Raw genomic sequence first — 20,673 nt, 5'->3', positions numbered from 1 at the left:
AAATAAACATAGTATGAGTCAAGCTTTGCACGTATTTCTAAGATATAACTACATATATCAAGAAGCTATTGTTTTTTGCCTGATGGCACAGAAAAATTTACTAGAAAAGAAAAAAGAAAACGTAAACATTAGATAATATGATTTATACGAAATGACAATACATTAATGATAAGACATTTTTTCACCGTTTAGTTGTAATTGAACTGCTCATCAAAACGAAAGAAAGTGAAGGTCAATATTTCATTATTTTTTGGTGATTAAATTATTTTTCTTTACAATTTTTTTAATTTTTATATATTAACAATTAAGTCAAAGTAAAATGATGTATCATATTTTATTATTAATACTAGGGAAAAATGTTTTATTAATCGAAAATTGTAATATTTAATGATAATCGTAACTAATTTGTTGATTGTGTGAAGGAAAAAGAAATGACTTGAATAATGGGAAAATTAATGGTTAAATTTAATTAGCATCTAAATTACTCAGTTAGTTAGCCAGTGAAAATATTTAAATTGTCTATTAGAACAGATGTGTTATCATTTTCTGCATCGTAGAATTAATCTTCTGACGCAGATTCGTAATTTCATCGATGTTGATTTAGAGATACAAAGAATTCATGCGAACGAGTATCATCCATCTTTTTTTTTTCTTATTCGATAGTTTAATAACAATCTTACAATTAGTTTTATTAGAGATGAGTCATGCTATACGAAAGCGATAAAATGGATAATCAAAAGAGAATTAATATGGGATATTTAGATAAACTCTTTGTCCATAAATTGTTTGTATTAACAATATTTATGTTAAATATTAATTTGTTAGGTATAAAATATTCGATTTATAATAATATTAACATAATATTAAAAGTTAGACGTTTTTTATGTATAACTATCTAATATTAATTAATCGACGAATTATGTAACGTAAAAATAGTGGAAGGTTGTCCTGTATTATATACTATATATGATATATATTATATACTTATATACTATGTATTATATATTGTATTGGATCGTTCTTTTTTTTTCTTTATTTCACCACAGATATATTTTATTAAGTAATCGATAAAAACAAAAAGTTTTCTAATATATTCCAAATTTGATAGATACTCGTCGAATAATATTATTATATTTTAACCCTCTATGGGCCATTGTAACATCTTAATTTATCGAGATTTTACCAAATAATTATAGCTTTTTTCATGGAAAAAAAAAAAAAAAAATTCGGACCATAAAGGGTTAAAATATAATAATTCCGAAAACGATGGCTCATATCTTTTTTCAAACTTCAATACATCGTAAATTTAATCGATATTTAACCGTTTGAATCCCAAACGGTATCGAAAAAACATTGTCGAAGAATCCCAAGCAGCGCAACCGCGTTTTTCCTATATATGTTTGAAAATACCCAAGCAGCACGATAACGCTTCTGTTTGAGGTAAGTAACGTGATTCTCGTATTTTTTCATCGCTTTGAAAAATTTGACAATCCGCACCGTCAGTTGTCTACAATGCTCGAAATATGCTGGGTTTTCTCGACATAAAATCTGAACAGCGCGATCGCGTTGCTTGGGGCTCAAACGGTTAAAGAAAAATAATATATATACATGTATATATATATATATTTGTAAAAGTGGATACATAAAAAGTTGTAATATCAACATTAAAATTTTAAAATAATTCTAAATTTTTGTAAAAAGAAAAAGAAAAGAAAAGAAGAAATCGCTTTCCAAAATTTCCCATGATTCAAGGCGTCTTGATCCAAGTAAAAAAAAAAAAAAAAATTGCGATCTTGAAAATAAGACGAAGAAAAACTATTTCTTTTACTCGCATGAAATCTCTCTACAGAGATCGTATAAATCTAAAAATAAAATTTAAAAAAATAAATAAAATCCAAATAAGTTAATTGAACATAATTCAGAGTAAGAGTGTAAAATCACTTATCTCATTTTATACATCGAATTCAGTCGTCTTATTTCGATATACAGCTATACTGTTCCCTATACCCAACGCTGTTCAGTATTATCTTCTTCCTCAAAATTTTCTTCAGACTTTTGGACTACAAAATTTGAAAAATTTTCATCCGAAATTGAATTTCCCATAAAGGAAACGTTTACGTTTGAATTCGCTCAAATTTCTCGCACATTTTTTTACTTTCGCCGCTTTAAACGTCTCCTACTCTTTCTAATTCGGTGAATTTACATCCTGATAACGATTGAATTAATTAACATTTAGCATTTTATTTGGCATGTTTGTTACAGGAGTTTTTTTTTTTCTTAATTACTTGCCGAACAACCAGATGAAATAGGTTCTTGTTCTTTATTTCCCCTTGTATCTTCTTCACGTTACACGAGGTACACGTTGTTCTGATTGTTGTACTTCATTTAAGAAAGCACATAATACATCTTCGCCATTAAAAATGAATAATATAAAAAATAAAAATCCATCGTCTCCGTAAACAATCGGGTTTACATCGTAAGTGTATAATTTTACGATGAATCAATTATCCCTGAAAAAAATCATACCATCTGTCATGAGAATCAGAGATTGATGACTCACTTTTTTCTCAGTAACAATATCTCATCGCACGATTATAAAGATAAACTTTGAATGATATAATAATGGATTGTATTCAGAAAATGTTATTAATTTTTTTTTGTTAAATTGTTAGTTAATTATGATTTAAAGAAGAAGTAGAAAATTTTTGATTATTTAATTCCTATATTATAAATAACTTGTCTAATTCTTTTTAATTGAAAACTAACAAAAAGGTATTATTTATAAATTCTTTTTTAATAATTGTCACTAGAAATATTCAGAAAATTGGACTATACCTACAAAACGTTAAATTCGCTAGTCTATCTCACTCGAAATTACTCTACATTACTCTTAGTACGTATAAAATAGAAGAATAGAAATTATGTAAATGGTACAAATGGAGAAGAAATGGTTGCTTAATTTGATTCATTATTTTTTTAAGTTGGAATCAAGAGAGAAATCTGTAAATAATAATAATTAGAGCAATACAATGAGAAGATAAATGAAAAAAGTTTTTTTTTTTTAATATAATGTTTATATGTTATATATTTAATATAATGTTTAATATAATTTCTTTTTAGTAAATATAGAGATTATGTTTAGTGCAATATATTTAATAGGATCAAAAGAAGATAATTTAAAAATGATAAGCTTTTTTCTTTTTCTTTTTTCTTTTCTGTTTTCTGTTTTTTTTTTCTTTTTATTATTCTTTTCTTGAGTACAAATTATTCATCGTCTTTATTTTCATTTAATACATCTATTTGGAGTCAGTAAAGAAATATTTTCTTATTTTCTTACTTACATACACTCAATCGTATTTTCTTCTTTTTCACTTCCCAAAAGCGCAATCCGTTGTTTATCAGTAAGACCTAATTGCATTGCTTAATTAAGAAAAATATTTAATTAAGAAAAAACGAAAGAGATTCTATTTAGGTTGCGTTCCAATTTTGTCAATATTTCCCTATACATCGAGATCGTTAATAAACTATTATTAATAAATAATTAAATATATAGACCTGTAAGAATAGATAACGATCCTATTTAGATAATCGATATATGTGTAATACGTTATGGTAAAGTGGTTCCATAGAAAATCTTTAACTAGTATCCCATTCGTTATCATCGGATTTCAAATATCAGAAAAAAATTCGATGAAACGAAAAAAAAAAAAAATGGAAAATGATTCTCTCTTGAGATTTTCTCTCCTCTCTCTCTCTCTCTCTCTCTCTCTCTCTCTCTCTCTCTCTCACACAGACACACTTCCTTTATCATTTTCCCTTCTTTTTTTTTTTATCAATTCACGCGTCACCTTTGTAATGTCGATCAAACGAAATATCGGAATCTAATTAAAACAACAAAAAGGAAAAGAAAAAAGAAAAGAGAACAGGTATTGAACTAGATCTCCATTCAAAGTAAAATGAAAGATCTTTAACAATCATTAATTGTTTTTACCGTAATTATTTATAACTAAATGTCTTTGTAAATTGCTTTTGTCTTCTTTACATTTGAACTTAACATTGGCACAAAGTAAAATTCCAAATTGAACATTTCGAATCGGAGAAAATGGAAATGACGAACGATACTAAACGATCCACTAGTCGAATGTATTCATTGGTAAAGTACTTACTTTTGACTTTGTCTTTTGTTAGAACAATTTGTCTCCTGGGAACAAACGTGTTCGTCGAATAAAGTTCTAATTATGGTAACTAAACGTTTAACGATTTAACGCGAACGAATATGAGTAACATCTATATACGTACGAAGAATGATGTCATTTTCAAATCGATATTAAAATTTATTCCCTAACGGTTTAATAAATTAGATTTTTTTTTTTTTATATATAAATCACAATCTAATTCCTTTTTCTTTTATTTGTATCTTTATATTTCGTTTGATCACAAGAGTGTTACGTGAATTGATTAAGAAAATAAAAAGAGAGAGAGATAGAAAGAGAGAGAAAGAGAAAGAGAGAGAATCTCAGGAGAGAATTTTCCGTTTTTCTTTTTTCACTCCATTGAATCTTTTTCTGATATTTTCGAAGCGACGTCGTCGTTGAGATTAACAAACGAAAAAAAAACCTTCAAAAAGAAGTTTCCAAACGTGAATATCTCATTATTCTCTCTCTCTCTCTCTCTCTCTCTCTCTCTCTCTCTCTTTTTCTCTCCCTCTCTCTCTCTTTTTCTCTCTCTCTCTCTCTCTCTTTCTTTCTCTCTCTTTTTCTTTCTCTTTCTCTTTCTTTGCTTTTGGGTTTTGCTTTTCTTCTTCTTCTTCTTCTTCTTCTTCGTTCTTTGAAAAGCTCTAAGTAGTTACGCGTAACTCGAGCGTCTGTAAAAACTTCAGAAATTTCATACTCTCAAAGGAGCGCTTTCATGAAACGAAAGGTCTTACAAAGATGTCTCGTCGTTATTTGACGCTCGAATTAGGATCATAAGAAAGCTGAGAAAAAATGGAAAGAAATAAGGATGAAAATTGAAAAATTCAATTACATGTCCGCATTCGTTATAATATAATTCGTTTGTGAGGGGAAAAAAGACCGATCGAAGGATTATTGAAAATGAAAGGAACAAAAAATTGAACAAAAAAAAAAAAAAAGAACAAAAAACAAACTCGTTATGAAAACAATTAATTCGCTTGAAAAGCTGGGGTCTCTCTCCCGTAAATCTCGTCGATTCTTTTTTCTTTTTGTTTTTTTTTTTTTTTCTTTTTTTTTTATTACGCTTGAATTAGAATTACAAGAGAGATGCGAAAAAAAAAACAAAAAAAGAAAGAAAAAAAAAAATGAAACATGCGAAGGATGAAAATTGAAAATGAAATTACGGGATTAATGTCCATTGTATTTGTTTTTCTTACAACAGTAAAATATCGTAGACCGGACAACGATAATTTGAAACAAAGATCGGACGGTAAAATATTGAAAAAAATAAAAAGAAAAACGAGAGTAAAAAAGAAAAAAAAATCGAACGATAATCTCGTACGATTATCTCGTTTGCACAATATTAATTCGTTATCACGCGAGTTCGTCTTTTTCTTTTTCACGTTTATAATTTTTCTTAAGAACAAACGACAAAATATATTATAAAAAAAAAAAAGAAAAAAAGGAAAAAGAAAAAAAGAAAGAAAAGTTAATTTGTTCGAAAAGCCCGCCTTTTTCGCATCGCGGATTTTTCTTCTTTTTTTTTCCCTCACTTTAAACAATTAAGAAATGAGCGCGAAATTTGAATTGTCTCTTGAGGTCGATACGAAATTCGTATTGAACAGTAACGATGATTATCTTTTCTCATCTTTTTCTATTCGTTACTCTCTTTCCAACGATAGGAAAATCGGAACCGTTAACACGATACACGTCCGAATCGCCTACGTATACCGTCCATATTTGCATTCTTAATTTGGATGGTCGGTAAAAAAAAAAAGTACAAAAAAAAAAGGAAAGAAAACAGAAAAAAGAAAACAAAAAGGATAAAAACCGGAGTCGAATGTAAATGAAGAGATACGCAGTTTCTACGAAATCGAATCTTCCTGTTAATTTCGATTTTGCAATGCAAATGTCCGCGACTTCTTCGTGTCTCTTTTCTCGCATTTCGTTGTCCCTAAAGAGAAGAAGTAATGGAGAAGGAGGATGGGGTAAAGATGGTGGAAGTGAAGAAAAAGAAGAAGAAGAAGAAGAAGAAGAAGAAGAGAAAGAAGATGTTCTGATTCGTTCAAAGAAATTGCATAATTTTCACGCTTAGAAAATGATGAGAGAAGAGTAGCCTCAAATAAAATCGTTGTTTGATGTGCTCTTCAATTTTTTATTTTACGATATAACTTTATATTCGATTTTTTTTTCTTTCTTTCTTTTTTTTTTTCTTTTTTTTTTTGTTCCTTTATGCGTGTGCGTGCGTATGCCTGTGCGTGTATGTGTATATTTTATTTCTTACTGTCGTTTGCATAATATTATTTCTTTATTACACGAACTCATCCTCTTCTTTTTCACATTTATAATTTTTCTTCTTTTATATTATACAAGAATTTTATTTTTATATTTTACATTTTACATTTTTAATCCTATTCTTTAAATTATTATAGTCTAGTATTAAATTAATATATTCTTGTAATTTCTTCGTTATAGATTATTACGATTTAATAGTAATATTTCAATTAGAAATTTTTTCTATTTTCTTCTTTTTTTTTTTTGTTTTGTTTTTATAAAAATTATAAAGTATATATTCCGTTTTCTTTTAGTTTCTTTTTTTTCTTTCGTATTTTCATTCTCATTATCTCATTCATATTATTTTATTTCATAATTACACGTCTCGCAATACTTTCTCATATCTTTTACAAAAATTTTATTTTCATTTTACATCATCACATTTTTCTTACTCTTCATTTGTTTCTTCAATTTCAATATATCATTGAAATGTACTTGATAATTAATGTCTTATAAACTGTTGCAATATTGTTAATGACTTTTCGACTGGAGATAATTTTGTTATCAAAAAATTGTATCATTAAATGAAATTGTATTCTCATAAAAAGAAAAAAAACGCTGCTTTATAAAATCTTTCGAAAGGGAAAAAAGACAAGGACAAAAAGATAAATAGAAAAACGAAAAAAAAAAAAAAAAGTTATAAAGAATAAAAAGTTATTTTCGCTTTTTTGTTTTTGTCCTTTTTCAGAAATTTAGTGCACAACCTGAGCTTGACCGATTTGACGGAGCAACAAAGGCTCACGTGGTACTCGACGGAAAAGGACGTAAAGATGTGCGTCGTCAAAGGGACGCCGGAAGAAAATTGCCAGAATTATATACGTATACTCGTGAAGACGAGCTCGAACACCCTTTTGGTGTGCGCAACGAACGCCTTCAAACCGATGTGCCGCGATTACCTCGTACACGCAGGTAATTACACGATGATAAAGGAAAAGGGAGGACAAGCTAGGTGTCCCTATGATCCTCAACACAACAGTACCTTCGTTTATGTCGAGGGTGAACTTTACACCGGAACTGTCGCCGATTTTGCTGGAATGGATCCCATTATCTATAGGGAACCATTGCAAACCGAACAATACGACTCGATGAGTCTTAATGGTGAGTACCAACTTTACGAATTTAACTATTTCATTATGCTATTTTAATAGTTACGTTTAAGTGATATTCTTTTCTTCTTTTTTTCTTTTTTATCGTACAAAAGTAATAACAGTAAAGATACGAAAGATTTGTCCAATTGAAAAATATAAATTGTATGGCAGTAAAAATTACAAGGATATAGATTTGTTATCGGTTTAGATATTTATATTGTTTTTTTATTGATATTTCTTTCTTTTTTTTTCTGTTATATTATAAAAAAGATAAAAATTGTTGGATATCAAAATTGTGTTCATTAAGAATTTAAATTTTTTAAAAATAGAAACATTGTTATATCATTCTATTACGATTTTGATAATTTTTTATTGTTATTCTTTTTATTATTATTAAAATATAAATAATGATTATGAAATGGATTTGAAAGAGATTCGTTCGTTGAAAATTTAATTTATAAGACTTGATATGTACATATAATATTCGTGCGTATATTTTTAATTGTTCATAATTTAAATCTCCTATTTTTTTTTATTAAACGATTAGAAATAATAACAATTATAAATATAAGTAATATATTATTTCTTACAAAATTTAATCTAAATATTTATAAAAATAAAATATACATTAACATCTTTCTTTCAATTTTTACGATTTAATGAAAACTTTTAAACCGACAATGTCTTTCTCTTATAACAAAACAAAAATAATAATGATTACGTATACAATTATTAAATCTATTCGTTAAAAATCTAATTATATCGTTAAATAATTTTTATAATTTTCTAACGACTTAATATTAAAATTTTAATTGTTATCTTCATTCAGAAAAACAACACTAAATATTAGGTGGACCAGAAAGTAATGTCGTTTCTGCGCATGTCGATATTTGATTGTTAAAAATTGTTAAAAATTGTTAAAAATTTATTCGTTAGAATTTAATTTAAAAAAGTGACATTACTTTCCGGTCCACCTAATATAAAATATCGTTGGAGAAAATTATTAAATATTGCAAGTAATAACAATCATTATCATAAATATTATAATATCGAGTTAAAGAAAAAAGAAATCGACTGCCTTTTGAAAATACTTTATTCGAATAAATAATGAAGACAAAAAGTTAACCAACTTTTGGTTAACCAACTACGCTGAGTTCAGCGTAGTTCGTTCGTTCGAAATTCCAAAAGAATTTTCTCTCTTCCTCTTCCACCCTCTCTCTCCCTCTCTCTCTCTCCTTCTTTTTCTCTCTCTTTCTCTTTCTCTCTCTTTATCTCTTATAAATTCACGGATATTTAAGTACGAAAGGAATTATTTAACAGGCCGTATTCCTCCTCGTCGAGAAAAGAATGAGAATTCGATTTTCGAAAATTCTCAGTCGATTCCAAACGAAAGAAGATAAAAGGATAAAAAGAATAAAAAGAGAGAGAGAGAGAGAGAGAGAGAGAGAGAGAGAAAGAGAGAGAACAGAAATTCATTCAATAATTATTCAGAGAAATCTTATGATCGAATAAAAACAAAAAAAAAAAAATCTCTCGCGAGAATAATACTAATCTATTCGATCTATCTAATTCCGAGGTAAATCGCGCATTTAGATGAATTTAAAAAATAGTCATTAATCCTCATGATCTTTCACCTCGTTACATATAAGAGATAATAAAAATTTTGTAACTTAACACTTTTACGTCCTTTTCGAAAAAAAAAAAAGGAAAAAAAGAAAAATCAACTAAGTAACTAACAACTAACTAACAAACTAATTAACCAACCGTATCCTCTCATCAGCGTAACAAATTTCTTTTTCCTTCAAGTTGCAAGCACGTATCAGTTTCGTGCGATTAAGGGCAAAAAAAGTGGAGAGGGAGGGAGTGAGAAAAAGAACGACAGAAAACTAAAAAATAAGAAAAAGGAACAAAAAAAAAAAAGAAAAAGAAAAAGAAAAAAAACGAAAGCATGAAAAAAAATTTACGAAGAGAAAATCGGATTTCTTTTGTTCTTCTTCTCTTTTCTTCGTTTCTTTCTTTCTCCCTCTCTCTGTTTCTCTCTCTTTCTCTCTCTCTCTTTTTTTCTCTCTATTTCTCTCTCTTTCTCTCTTTATCTCTATATATCTATCTCTTTCTCTCTCTCTCTCTCTCTCTTTCTTATACAGCATCTAAACCTTTCTTAAGACGAAGAAAGGCAGAAGACGATAATGAAGAATCTCGTCAAGCAAAGGATTTTCCTTGTTCATTTTTATAAAAATCGACCGAGTTGTTGGCGCTTCTTTTTCTTTGCAAAAGCACATTTTTTTCCTTCTTCTTCTTCTTCTTCTTCTTCTTCTTCTTCTTCTTCTTCTTCTTCTTTTGCTACGATAAAACGGCATCGTGTGTAAGTAGCTTAAAGTCGAGCTGTTACCACCACTATCACCTCTTTACCACTTTCCCCTCATCACCCTTTTCTTTCGGATATTTCTTTTTTTGGTAAATTCCTTCTCCGAGTTTTTCTCATTGTTCTTCTTTTTTTTTCAATTATACGAAATGAAAGAAAAAGAAAAAAAATAACGATCAGTTAATGTGGTTCGTCGTCGTCGTCGTCGTCGTCGTCGTCGTCGTCGTTATCATTGAAAAGATTTAAAAAAAATTTCTGGGACGACGCCTAACGAATAGAATGTGCTGTGCTACCAGATGGGTAGATATTAATAAAATGAATCGTTCGAAGGGAATGAAAATTTTCGTTAAGAATCGTCGATGTCGTCGGCCGTCCGGTCATTTGGTTGGTTGGTTGGTTGGTAGGTAGGTTGGTTGGATGGTTGGTGGGTTGGTTTGTTCGAACGGAGCGTTAAAATTGATACGTCACTTTGTTCGAGGCTCCCTCCACTCTTTTCCACCCCTCCCATTCCACATCCCTCCTACCAACCTCTATCCCGCTATCTCGTCTCCGAGGGTATTTTAATTGAACGGTGTACGAGCGCTAATCAAGTTTTCCTACCCAAGTTGGATAATATTGATTTTCGGTCGGAAGAAAATTCAATTTTCTCTTTCTATCTGTCTCTCTTTCTCCCTTTCTCTCTCTCTCTCTCTTTCTCTCTTTCTCTCTCTTTCTCTATCTATACATATATATATATATATATATATATATATATATATATATCTTTCTTGTTCCATCTTTCGTTGTTGAACAATTCAAAGGCGACTTTCCATCGATTCCAAGAAACGGGAGATTAGGAGATAAAGACACGTCGATCAAAGTCGATTTTAATCGTATGGAAAATAAGAGAATTCCTATAATAGATCAGAATATTGTAAGAAGCTTGATAATTTGTCCTTAGTGCTTATCGAAGATCGGAAAAAGATGAATCTTCGTCTCTACGAAACGTATTTGTGTATACGTTGTGTGTATAAGTGTGTACGTATGTGTATGTGCGTGTTGTATGTGTGTGTATGTGTGTCTCTCTCTCTTTCTCTCTCTCTGTCTGTGTGTGTGTGTGTGTACGTGTCTCTGTGTAAGAAAGGAGAACGGAGAAAATTTATAGGATAGCTCGTACGTAAAGCGCGAGATTAATATTACTTTATGAATCTTAAGAAGCTTATGAAAACCCTGTCACGGTTAATAAATCGATAAAGTTTTCCTACTTTACCGACAAAAGAGAGAAAGAGGGAGAGAGAGAGAGAGAGAGAGAGTGAGAGAGAGAGAGAGAAAGAGAGAGAGAGTTTTACCACAGGATTCTCGAAATAATCGCTGAAAATAAAAAAGTTCTGTATGAACGTCCTGTTCGAAAAGGAATTATAAGGATGACGATAACAAAGTTAATAGGCTGATATTCGAACCTTTTCTTCCTTTTGTTCGTTTACTTTTTTTTATTTTTTTATTTTTTTATTTTTTTATTTTTTTATTTTTCAATCCTTTTAACGAAAGGATACTTTTTCTAGCCATTTTTTTTAGCCACTTTTTCATTTTCTCATTTTTTTTTTTTTTTATTTTAACAGAAGTCTTAGAAAACTTCAAAGTAATTTTATTCTAACGCGAGGAAAATATTTGTTTTGTTTCAATTACAATATTATTTGCTTCTAACGTAAAAGCAACATTCCAAACAATGTTTACATTCTAAACAATGTATAAACGTGGCTTGATTATATAGTAAAGTCAGTGTGTATACAAATGATATCATTTATATTTCTTTTTATGTTTATCTTTAAAATTTTTTTTTTTAATAGATTTTATCTTGATTTACATGACATATTAATTGTCATCATATATTTAAAATGACATTCTAAAAAATGTTCTAAATAATGTGATAACAATTGGAACTAGCAAGTGTATAAGTCAAGTTTAGTTATCGCTCATATTTCAATTTAAAATGAAAAATATCTTCTAAATTCATAGGAAACGATAATTTTCGTTTTCATATAAAACGATGTTCTAAACAATCTTCTAAATAACATGCAAATAATAAGAATAAATATGTATTCTTAAACTTGCCCTTAGCCTCACTAATTGTTTTTTTCTCATCGGTAAAATTTTGCCTCCAAAACTGTATAAAATATTAATATGATACGTGTAAAACAATATTCTAGACAATGTTCTAAACAATGTTCTAAGGAACGTATAGATGATAGTCGGGGTTTGGAGTGACGTCACTCATCTTTTTCTTATCTTCAAAACTAATATCTCTGACTCTACGTGATACATTAATTATCTTCAAGTTAAATGATATTCTAAGCAATATTCTAAACAACGTATAAATGAGACTCGCTAGTTCAGCCAGGCTTAGCCTTATGTCACTCATATTTAGTTCCAAAATTAATATCTCTAATTCCAAGTAACGGATTAATCGTTTTCATGTTAAACGATATTCCAAATAATATTCTAAACAATCTAATAAATTAGGGTCACTAATATACTTAAACTTATTATCAATATTACTCCTTTTTATCTATAAAATTAATATTTCTAATTCAATGTAATACATTAATTATTTTTATGTAAAACAATATTCTAAATAATCTGATAAAAAATTAGATTCACGAATATACAGGTACTTGTCATGAATATTACTTCTTTTTATTTACAAAAAATTAATATTTCTAATTTAACATAATACGTTAAATCTTTTCATGTAAAACGATATACCAAACAATATTCTAAATAATCTAATAATAAATTAATCTCACTGATATGACTTTTGACTTGACATGATATTATTCCTTTGTATTTCGAGAATTAATAACTCTAAATGTAATTACATGTAACATATTAATTTTTGTTCGTACATAAAATAATAATCTGAACAAAGTTTAATTTTTTAATTATTCCAAACAATCTATGAATGATTTTCGCATATATAGTTAACGTATGACGACATTATTTATTTCTTTTTTTATCTTTGAAGTTATTTTTTATCAAATATCTTTTACTTCACGTAACTTATAAAATCGTTTTCGTATAAAACGATATTCTAAATAACATTCTAAATAATTTAATGACAATTTTTACTTGTATGTATGGAGTAAAACTTATTCTATTATCTCATATATTCATTTTAAAAATTAAATATCTCTAATTTCACAATTAACATGTGAATTATTTTCACATAAAACGATATTCTAAACAATAATATATATATGTACATATATATTTTTTTTATCTAACAAGTAAAGTATTTATTTTGTTACAGCTCCAAATTTTGTGAGTTCCATGTCCCAAGGTGACTTTGTCTACTTCTTCTTCAGGGAGACTGCCGTTGAATATATAAACTGCGGCAAGGTGAGTAACGATCGATAAATCTCTTGATTATTATCGAGGGAACGTAATTAAAGCGGAAATAATTCATTAAGCGCATTATCGATCGACTTATATATTCTGATAATATATTCCTAAACGAGAGTCACATGACTTCCCTTCTATATCTTTTCATTGCATCTTAATGATTTTCATTCTATATGCAACGTGCTATTATCAGATCGGCACGATCGAATAATTTTATGAAATTATTATTTTATGATTTAGAGTATTAATACCTTTTTTTATACTTTCTTCCTTCTTCTTTTTTCTTTTTTTCTATTAATTTTCATACTGTATATATATATATATATATATATATATATATATATATATTAAATAAATAATTAATTAAATAAATAAATAGTTAAATAAATAATTTTTATAAATTACTATTTTAGTACTAACCAAACAAAAATAAACTTATATGATTTAGATTACTTTATTTTTATAACTTTTTCTTTTTCTTTCCTTTTTTTGATAAACTTTTATGCTATATATCATATATAATTATAAAAATGGGTTTAAATGAACAATAACAATTTTAATAAATTATTATTTTAGAACTAACAAAAAAAATGCACTTATATGATCTAATTTACCAATATCTTCTTTTTATATTCTTTTCTTTTTCTATTAATTTTTGTAAAAATTAGACTACATATCATAATTATAAAATGGCCTATATAAATTAAAAAAATTTCTTTGGTAATATTGGAAAAAAATTAATTTATAATATTTAAACCACTAATATTTTTTTTTTTTTATACATTTTTCTTTTCTTTTTACTTTTTTCTTTCTTTTTTATTCTTTTACTTTTTTTCCTTAATGTTTGTTTATCATACATATTATATTTATAAGATTGTTTTAAGTAAAAAAATTTTAACAAATTACTTTGTTAATACTAACAAAAAAATGATATTATGAGATTTAGATTATTAATACTTTCTTTTTATACTCTTCTTCTTTATTCTTTTTTCTTCTTTATTAACTTTGGTGCTAGATATGCATATCATATATAATTATGTAATGTGTTAAACTGAATGATCTTAAAGAATTACTAGAATATTATTAAAAAAAAAAAATTAATAGACACATATACACACATATACATATATATAAAATATAATTCTCTATCGAATAGAATAATTCTTTTCGTATTTTTTCCTTTTCCTTTTTCTTTTTCATTTGCTTTTTTTTTTTTTATTTTCTATATCATTATTTCTTTTTATTTTGTTAAAAAATATTATCTATAGAAATAAACTTTCATTCTTTCTCGTAGCAACTGGTACTTTGATACTTTTCTTCGGCCATTTCTTATCGGCCATTTAAGACGATTAAGTCTCTTACGATCAGTGGCCATTCAGAGTGAGCTTTTAGAGAAGGCCCGGTTTCTTTACCCATTCTCTATTGGCAAACGATTCCACCCTACTTCCGTCTCTTTACTACCTTTCGATCGAAGGAAAGTTCGAAAGCTGAGGGGTCAATTGTGAATGACTCTTCTTAAGTCCTGCCCTCTTGGTTATTACGAAAGCTTCCCGTTGTGCTTTGGAGTTTCTCCAAGCTTTGACAGATTTCTAAAAGTTCAAAGACGGCGAAGTTTGTGATGTTATGTAGTAAGAAAATGAACGATTCTTGATCACTCACTTCGAATAAGAAGATAAAATGTTAAATATAATAGATAAATACGTTAAACCATCTTTAAAAATAAAGATAATGATATAGAAATTTCTTTTCTTTTTCTTTTTTTTTTCTTTTATTATTATTATTATTATTATTATTTTATTATTATTATTATTATTATTATTATTATTATTATTATTATTATTATTATTATTATTTTATTATTATTATTATTATTATTATTATTATTTTATTATTATTATTATTATTATTATTATTATTATTATTATTATTATTATTATTATTATTATTATTATTATTATTATTATTATTATTATTATTATTATTATTATTATTATTATCTCACTTTTGTTTGACATTTTTCAGGCCGTCTATTCTCGCGTAGCGAGAGTCTGCAAATACGATCGGGGCGGACCCCATCGTTTTCGTAACAGATGGACGTCTTTCCTGAAGTCTCGTCTTAATTGCTCCGTCACCGGAGACTTCCCTTTTTACTTCAATGAAATACGTGAGTTATTCCACCTCGAACGAATTTTTATTTCCTATCGATAAGTATACCTTTATTGAATCAAGATCCTTATTAATTATCAATTATATAAGGTATCAATGGTACAAATAAAAAATTATCGAGACATTTACTATGACTGATTTATTCGAGATATTATTACGATAGATGTATACATTCTAAAACACTAAATAATTACAATTAGAAGACAATAGTAAATTTGAAGAAGAAATAAAATGACTCGTAGCACTTGATACAAAAATTGTTAGCAAAAAAAAAATTAAAAATTTTAAGCAAAAACATAAATAGATACAAAAATCAAGTAGTATATAATAATTAAAAATTATCAAAATGGCTGATAGAATGAATATAAGGAGAGAAGGAATTAATAATTTAAAGAAAAAAAATGCAAATGCGGATTATCAAACTGTGATAAAATTTGAAAGATGCAACTAAGAAAAACAAGAAAAAATAAGAAAAATTACAAATCGTTGAAATAAACTTTATAATCTAATCGACAGTTGTGGTTAAATATAAACGTACGTTTTGTAGATTTAATTTCTTTTTTCTTTGACAATTTTAAATTATTAATAAATAAATAAAAAACAAGTACAAATCATTGAAATAAATTTTTTAATCCAATTGAAGATTGCGATTCGATTAGATTGCGATAGATGTACTTTTTCGTAGATATATTTTCTTTTCTTTTATATAATGTTAAAATCATTAATAAAAAAGATTAAAAGCAATTACACATCGTTGAAATAAATTTTTTAATCCAATCGACAATTGTGTTTCGATATAGACGATTTTTTCCATAATTATGAAATCATTAATAAATAAATAAATAAATAAATAATTTTGATTCGCAGAGTCAACGACCGAATTGATATCCGGACAATATGGAAGTTTATCAGCCCAGCTGATATACGGCACGTTCACGACCCCGGTAAATAGCATAAGCGGCTCAGCTGTGTGCGCCTTTTCCCTCCAGGATATCACCGATACCTTCGAGGGTAATTTCAAGGAGCAAAGCGCGCTCAACTCAAACTGGCTGCCTGTACAAAGTGCCAAAGTACCCGATCCTAGGCCGGGACAGTGTGTCAATGATTCCCGCACTTTACCGGACTTAACTTTAAACTTTATCAACACCCATTCCCTGATGGACGAATCAGTGCCGAGCTTTTTTGGACAACCGATCGTTATACGCACCAGTTTTCAGTAAGATATACTTTCTTTTACATATTATATATCTCCTAATAATAATGTTAATTATTCCTGTTACCTTGTTTTTTCTTTTTTAGATATTTTTTAGATTTTTTCTTTTTTTTTTTTTTTTTTTTTTAGATAAAATAAAATCTAATCTTATGAATTCTAACTTAATCTTTAATATTTAAGTATTTAATTATTGAAAAAGAAAGAAAAACCTAAAGAAGCCTAATTTATTAATTATTATATGTAGCAATTTTCAATAAAGTTTATTTTTTTTTATATATGATATATCTCTTAATAATAATACTAATTATTTCTGTTTCTTCTTTTCTTTTTTTTTTTATTTTCTTTTTTAGATAGAATAAAATTTAACCCTATAAATTTTAACTTAATCTTTAATATTTAAGTATTTAATCACTGAAAGAGAAAGAAAAACAAGAAAAAGAAATTAATTAAACTTAATCCAAAAACCTTAAAGAAACCTAACTTATCATCTAACATGATTTAATCTAACTTAACTTGAAAATCTAGAAAAATAAAATTCATCTAGACATTTTCTTAATAACACTTTATGTATATATAGAAATAGAATTACAAATCGGATTTTTGAAAAAACAGTTACAGGTTTACACAAATCGCAGTGGATCCTCAAGTGAAGACACCAGGTGGTAAGACTTACGACGTCCTCTTCATCGGCACAGACAATGGAAAGGTTATCAAAGCTGTGAACGCTGAGTCAGCGGATTCTCACGAAAAAGTTAGTCCAGTTGTGATCGAAGAGATTCAAGCGTTTCCATCAACGGTACCTGTTCGTGGAATAAAAGTCGTCCGTGCTTCGCAAGCCGGTGATGGTTTGGAAGATGGCCGACTGGTTGTGATAGCAGATAGCCAAGTCCAAGCACTGAGGTTGCATCGTTGTTACGGTGACAGGATATTGTCCTGCGGCGAATGTGTAGCTCTCCAGGATCCATATTGTGCTTGGGACAAGATTGAGGGCAAGTGTCGTGCATTGGTTGGTCCAGCTGTTACGGATGCCAGCAGATTTTTGCAAAGCGTAGCAACTGGTATCCATGCGTCCTGCCCGCCAAGTAAAGGATTAAATAAGGACGCTAGTAGTGTCGGTGCCATTTCTGCTAATCAAAATAAATTCCCTCAGGATTCGATGATACCCAATAAAGAGAGTCAAGGCGGAGAAATAATAAATATCATGCAAGACGAAGAACAAGACAGTTCAGGTATATCAAAGTTATTTATTATTAAACCGTATTAAACTCAAGGATAACGTATATATTTAATTTTATCATTAAACGTTAAAGGTCCAGAAGTATCAGCCGCTGATTCACCACCGCCGCAGTACAGCGTTGAGACTTTAGTGATGGCTGTAGTGGCCGGTGCATTGGCAGCATTGCTCGTTGGTTTTGTTGCGGGTTATCTATGCGGTCGAAAGTGTAGAAAAGATGAGGATGATAACTTGCCATATCCGGATACGGAGTATGAATACTTCGAACAACGTCAAAACGTCAACAGGTAAAAACCATACCGGGGTTTATTCGAAAAAATTACTAATATGATTAATGACTAATACAAAAGAAGAAAAAACAAATATCTCAATTATTTATAGGTTAGCGCCTGAACCAAAGTTACTGCCGCAAGAAGAGGTTACTTACGCAGAACCAGTTTTAGTTCCACAACCATCTAAGATGCATTCACCAAAGGGTACCATGAGAAAACCACCGCCAACCCCAACGGAAACTTTATTCCAGTTTCCAGATGGTTATGGTTTCCGTGGTCCAAGAGATAATTTTGGTACTCTCCGTTCCCATCAAGGGGATGCGTATCGTCGGAACGACGGATTCGCGACGACACGCAGCGTTAAAAAGGTTTATCTCTGAGAAACGAGCGAGGAGGGAGGTGGCCGTCACCGGAGCTTAGGACGGCCAACACGGAATCGTCACAACGCGAGTTCAGCCGGTAGAAGTAGTCGCGCTGTGACGTCCTCAGGGGGACAGTCCAATCGTGAGTTAGCTGGCCCGAGGGCACTCGAGTCGCCTTCGCCACCCTCCAGCGTCTCCTCGAGTTCCCCCTCCCCTCCCTCCTCGTCGCCATCGCCGACCCTCGTACCGATCGCGATGAGTGGCTCGCCACCACCGCCAACCCTAACGCCACCCTGCAGTTTCATATATCGATCATAGTCCTCGATTATTCCCACGGCTATCACGTACTCTTCGACACCCTGCTTTTACCATCCCCATTAAAATGGGGGAAGGACATTAGATACCTTCTTAAAATCGGGGGTCCTATATTAAACGTTCCCAAAAATGTATAGAGAGAAGACTCATACGGAAAAGTCTGATGCCGCCAGTGTAAGTGTAAGTGCAAGTGTGTGTGTGTGTGTGTGCGTGTGCGTGTGCGTGTGTGTGTGTATGTATGTTTGTGTATTTGCGTATGTGTATGTGTGCATGTATATGTGTGTGTGTATGAAAAAGAGTAAGAATGAGAAAGCGAGAGAGAGACTGAACTATTTTCTTTGTTTTTCTTTTACTTTTTTCTTTTTCCTCTTTTCTCTTTATTATTATTATTATTACTATTATTATTACTATTATTATTATTACTATTATTATTACTATTATTATTACTATTAGTAGTAATAATAATAGTAATATTATCGTTTTTGCTTTCTTTTTCTTTTTCTAATTTTTTTCTTTTTCTTTTTTCTTGTTTTTTTCTTTTTTTGTCATCGATGCAAATCGACGCATTTTTTGCTTTTTATTTTGTTTTTATTTCGACGATGTTCCAAGGGAACAGGAAGGCTTTACGAATTTTCTTTTTTCTTTTCTTTTCCTTTTTTTTCTCTTCTCTATCCCGAGATTAAAGGTTATTACCTATTAACCTTTCGCCACTGTAGATACTCATGATGATACTACGATAACTGCCGTATAACTGTTAGCGCCTCAGAGTGTTCAATTCTTGTCGTAATGTTGCTGTTGACGCCATTAGGTGATTATTTATCCTCCAGCATTCTAATGCTTTCATTTTTAATTAGATTGCAAGGATCGATCTTAAAAACTATGAAAATCTTATTTAAATTTAATACTTTTCATTTTTTTTTTTTTATCGCTTGGCGTTGATAATTGACATTACGGTAATTGTTGTTCGATAGGTCTGAGCGAAAGGATTAATAATCTGTTAGACTTAAATTCAACCATTCGAAGTTATTCGAACGACGTTACTCGCGAGTAAAAAAAAAAAGAAATAAAAATAATAATCAAATCGTTGTTGTTTATATTGAAAATTTAAGATTAAAACGAATCGATCGGTGCGTTGAACAGAAAAACGAAAAAAAGCGTTGTCATTTTAAACTCGTGAGTATCGGTTTGAAAAACTTAGTGGATCAAGGCTCGCCCAGCTTGAGTCAAGCAGCCGATAATAGAGTGACGCTTATGTTTTTCATCGTTCGTTTTCGATACAGGAAAAAAAAGAAAAGAAGAAAAAAAAGAAAAAAGAAAAAAGGTTAAAAAGAACGAATTATTTCGTATATCTTTCCTTTTATAATACGTTCTCGTTTCTCTTTATAATACTCGATCCCCGCCCATCATCCCCTTCTCGTGCGTGATTGTGTACGAATATACGCCTGAAAGTGTGAGAAAGACAGAGAGAAAGAGAGAGAGAGAGAGAGAGAGAGAGAACATATACTGTAAACTATTTTAATTTTAGGAGCTGTACGATTATCTTATCATTAGTCCTTTAACGTGGCACTGTTTTACATAAACTTCGAATAAGAGTCCCGCGAAAGTTCGATCGCATGATTCGAAATTTCGCGCTAATTGAATGGGAAAATGTCGTTTGAAGAAAAACAAAGTAAAGAAAAAAAAAGGAGAAACAAAATTAAATAAAACGAGTAAACAAACAAACAAACAAACAAATAAATAAGTAAACAAATGAATGAATAAATGAATGAGTAAATAA

The 20,673-nt window shown here is 29.3% G+C and overlaps 1 protein-coding gene across 1 annotated transcript in view; it reads left to right on the top strand.

Moving 5' to 3' along the window:
• Positions 1-19,213, top strand: part of Sema1a (semaphorin 1a) — a 330,413-nt gene extending 311,200 nt beyond the window's left edge. The window contains exons 4-10 of the mRNA XM_085660320.1: positions 7,195-7,604; positions 13,243-13,331; positions 15,357-15,498; positions 16,368-16,716; positions 17,326-17,942; positions 18,024-18,234; positions 18,329-19,213. Coding sequence (XP_085516446.1) covers positions 7,195-7,604; positions 13,243-13,331; positions 15,357-15,498; positions 16,368-16,716; positions 17,326-17,942; positions 18,024-18,234; positions 18,329-18,599 — 2,089 coding nt within the window. The 3' untranslated portion in view covers positions 18,600-19,213. The remainder of the gene's footprint in view (positions 1-7,194; positions 7,605-13,242; positions 13,332-15,356; positions 15,499-16,367; positions 16,717-17,325; positions 17,943-18,023; positions 18,235-18,328) is intronic.
• Positions 19,214-20,673: the final 1,460 nt, after the last annotated feature.

This window comes from Vespa mandarinia, chromosome 11, assembly GCF_050613455.1.
Source record: "Vespa mandarinia isolate Hongniang chromosome 11, ASM5061345v1, whole genome shotgun sequence".
NCBI classification, from domain to species: domain Eukaryota; kingdom Metazoa; phylum Arthropoda; class Insecta; order Hymenoptera; family Vespidae; genus Vespa; species Vespa mandarinia.
This window is presented reverse-complemented; position numbering and strand designations above follow the sequence as displayed.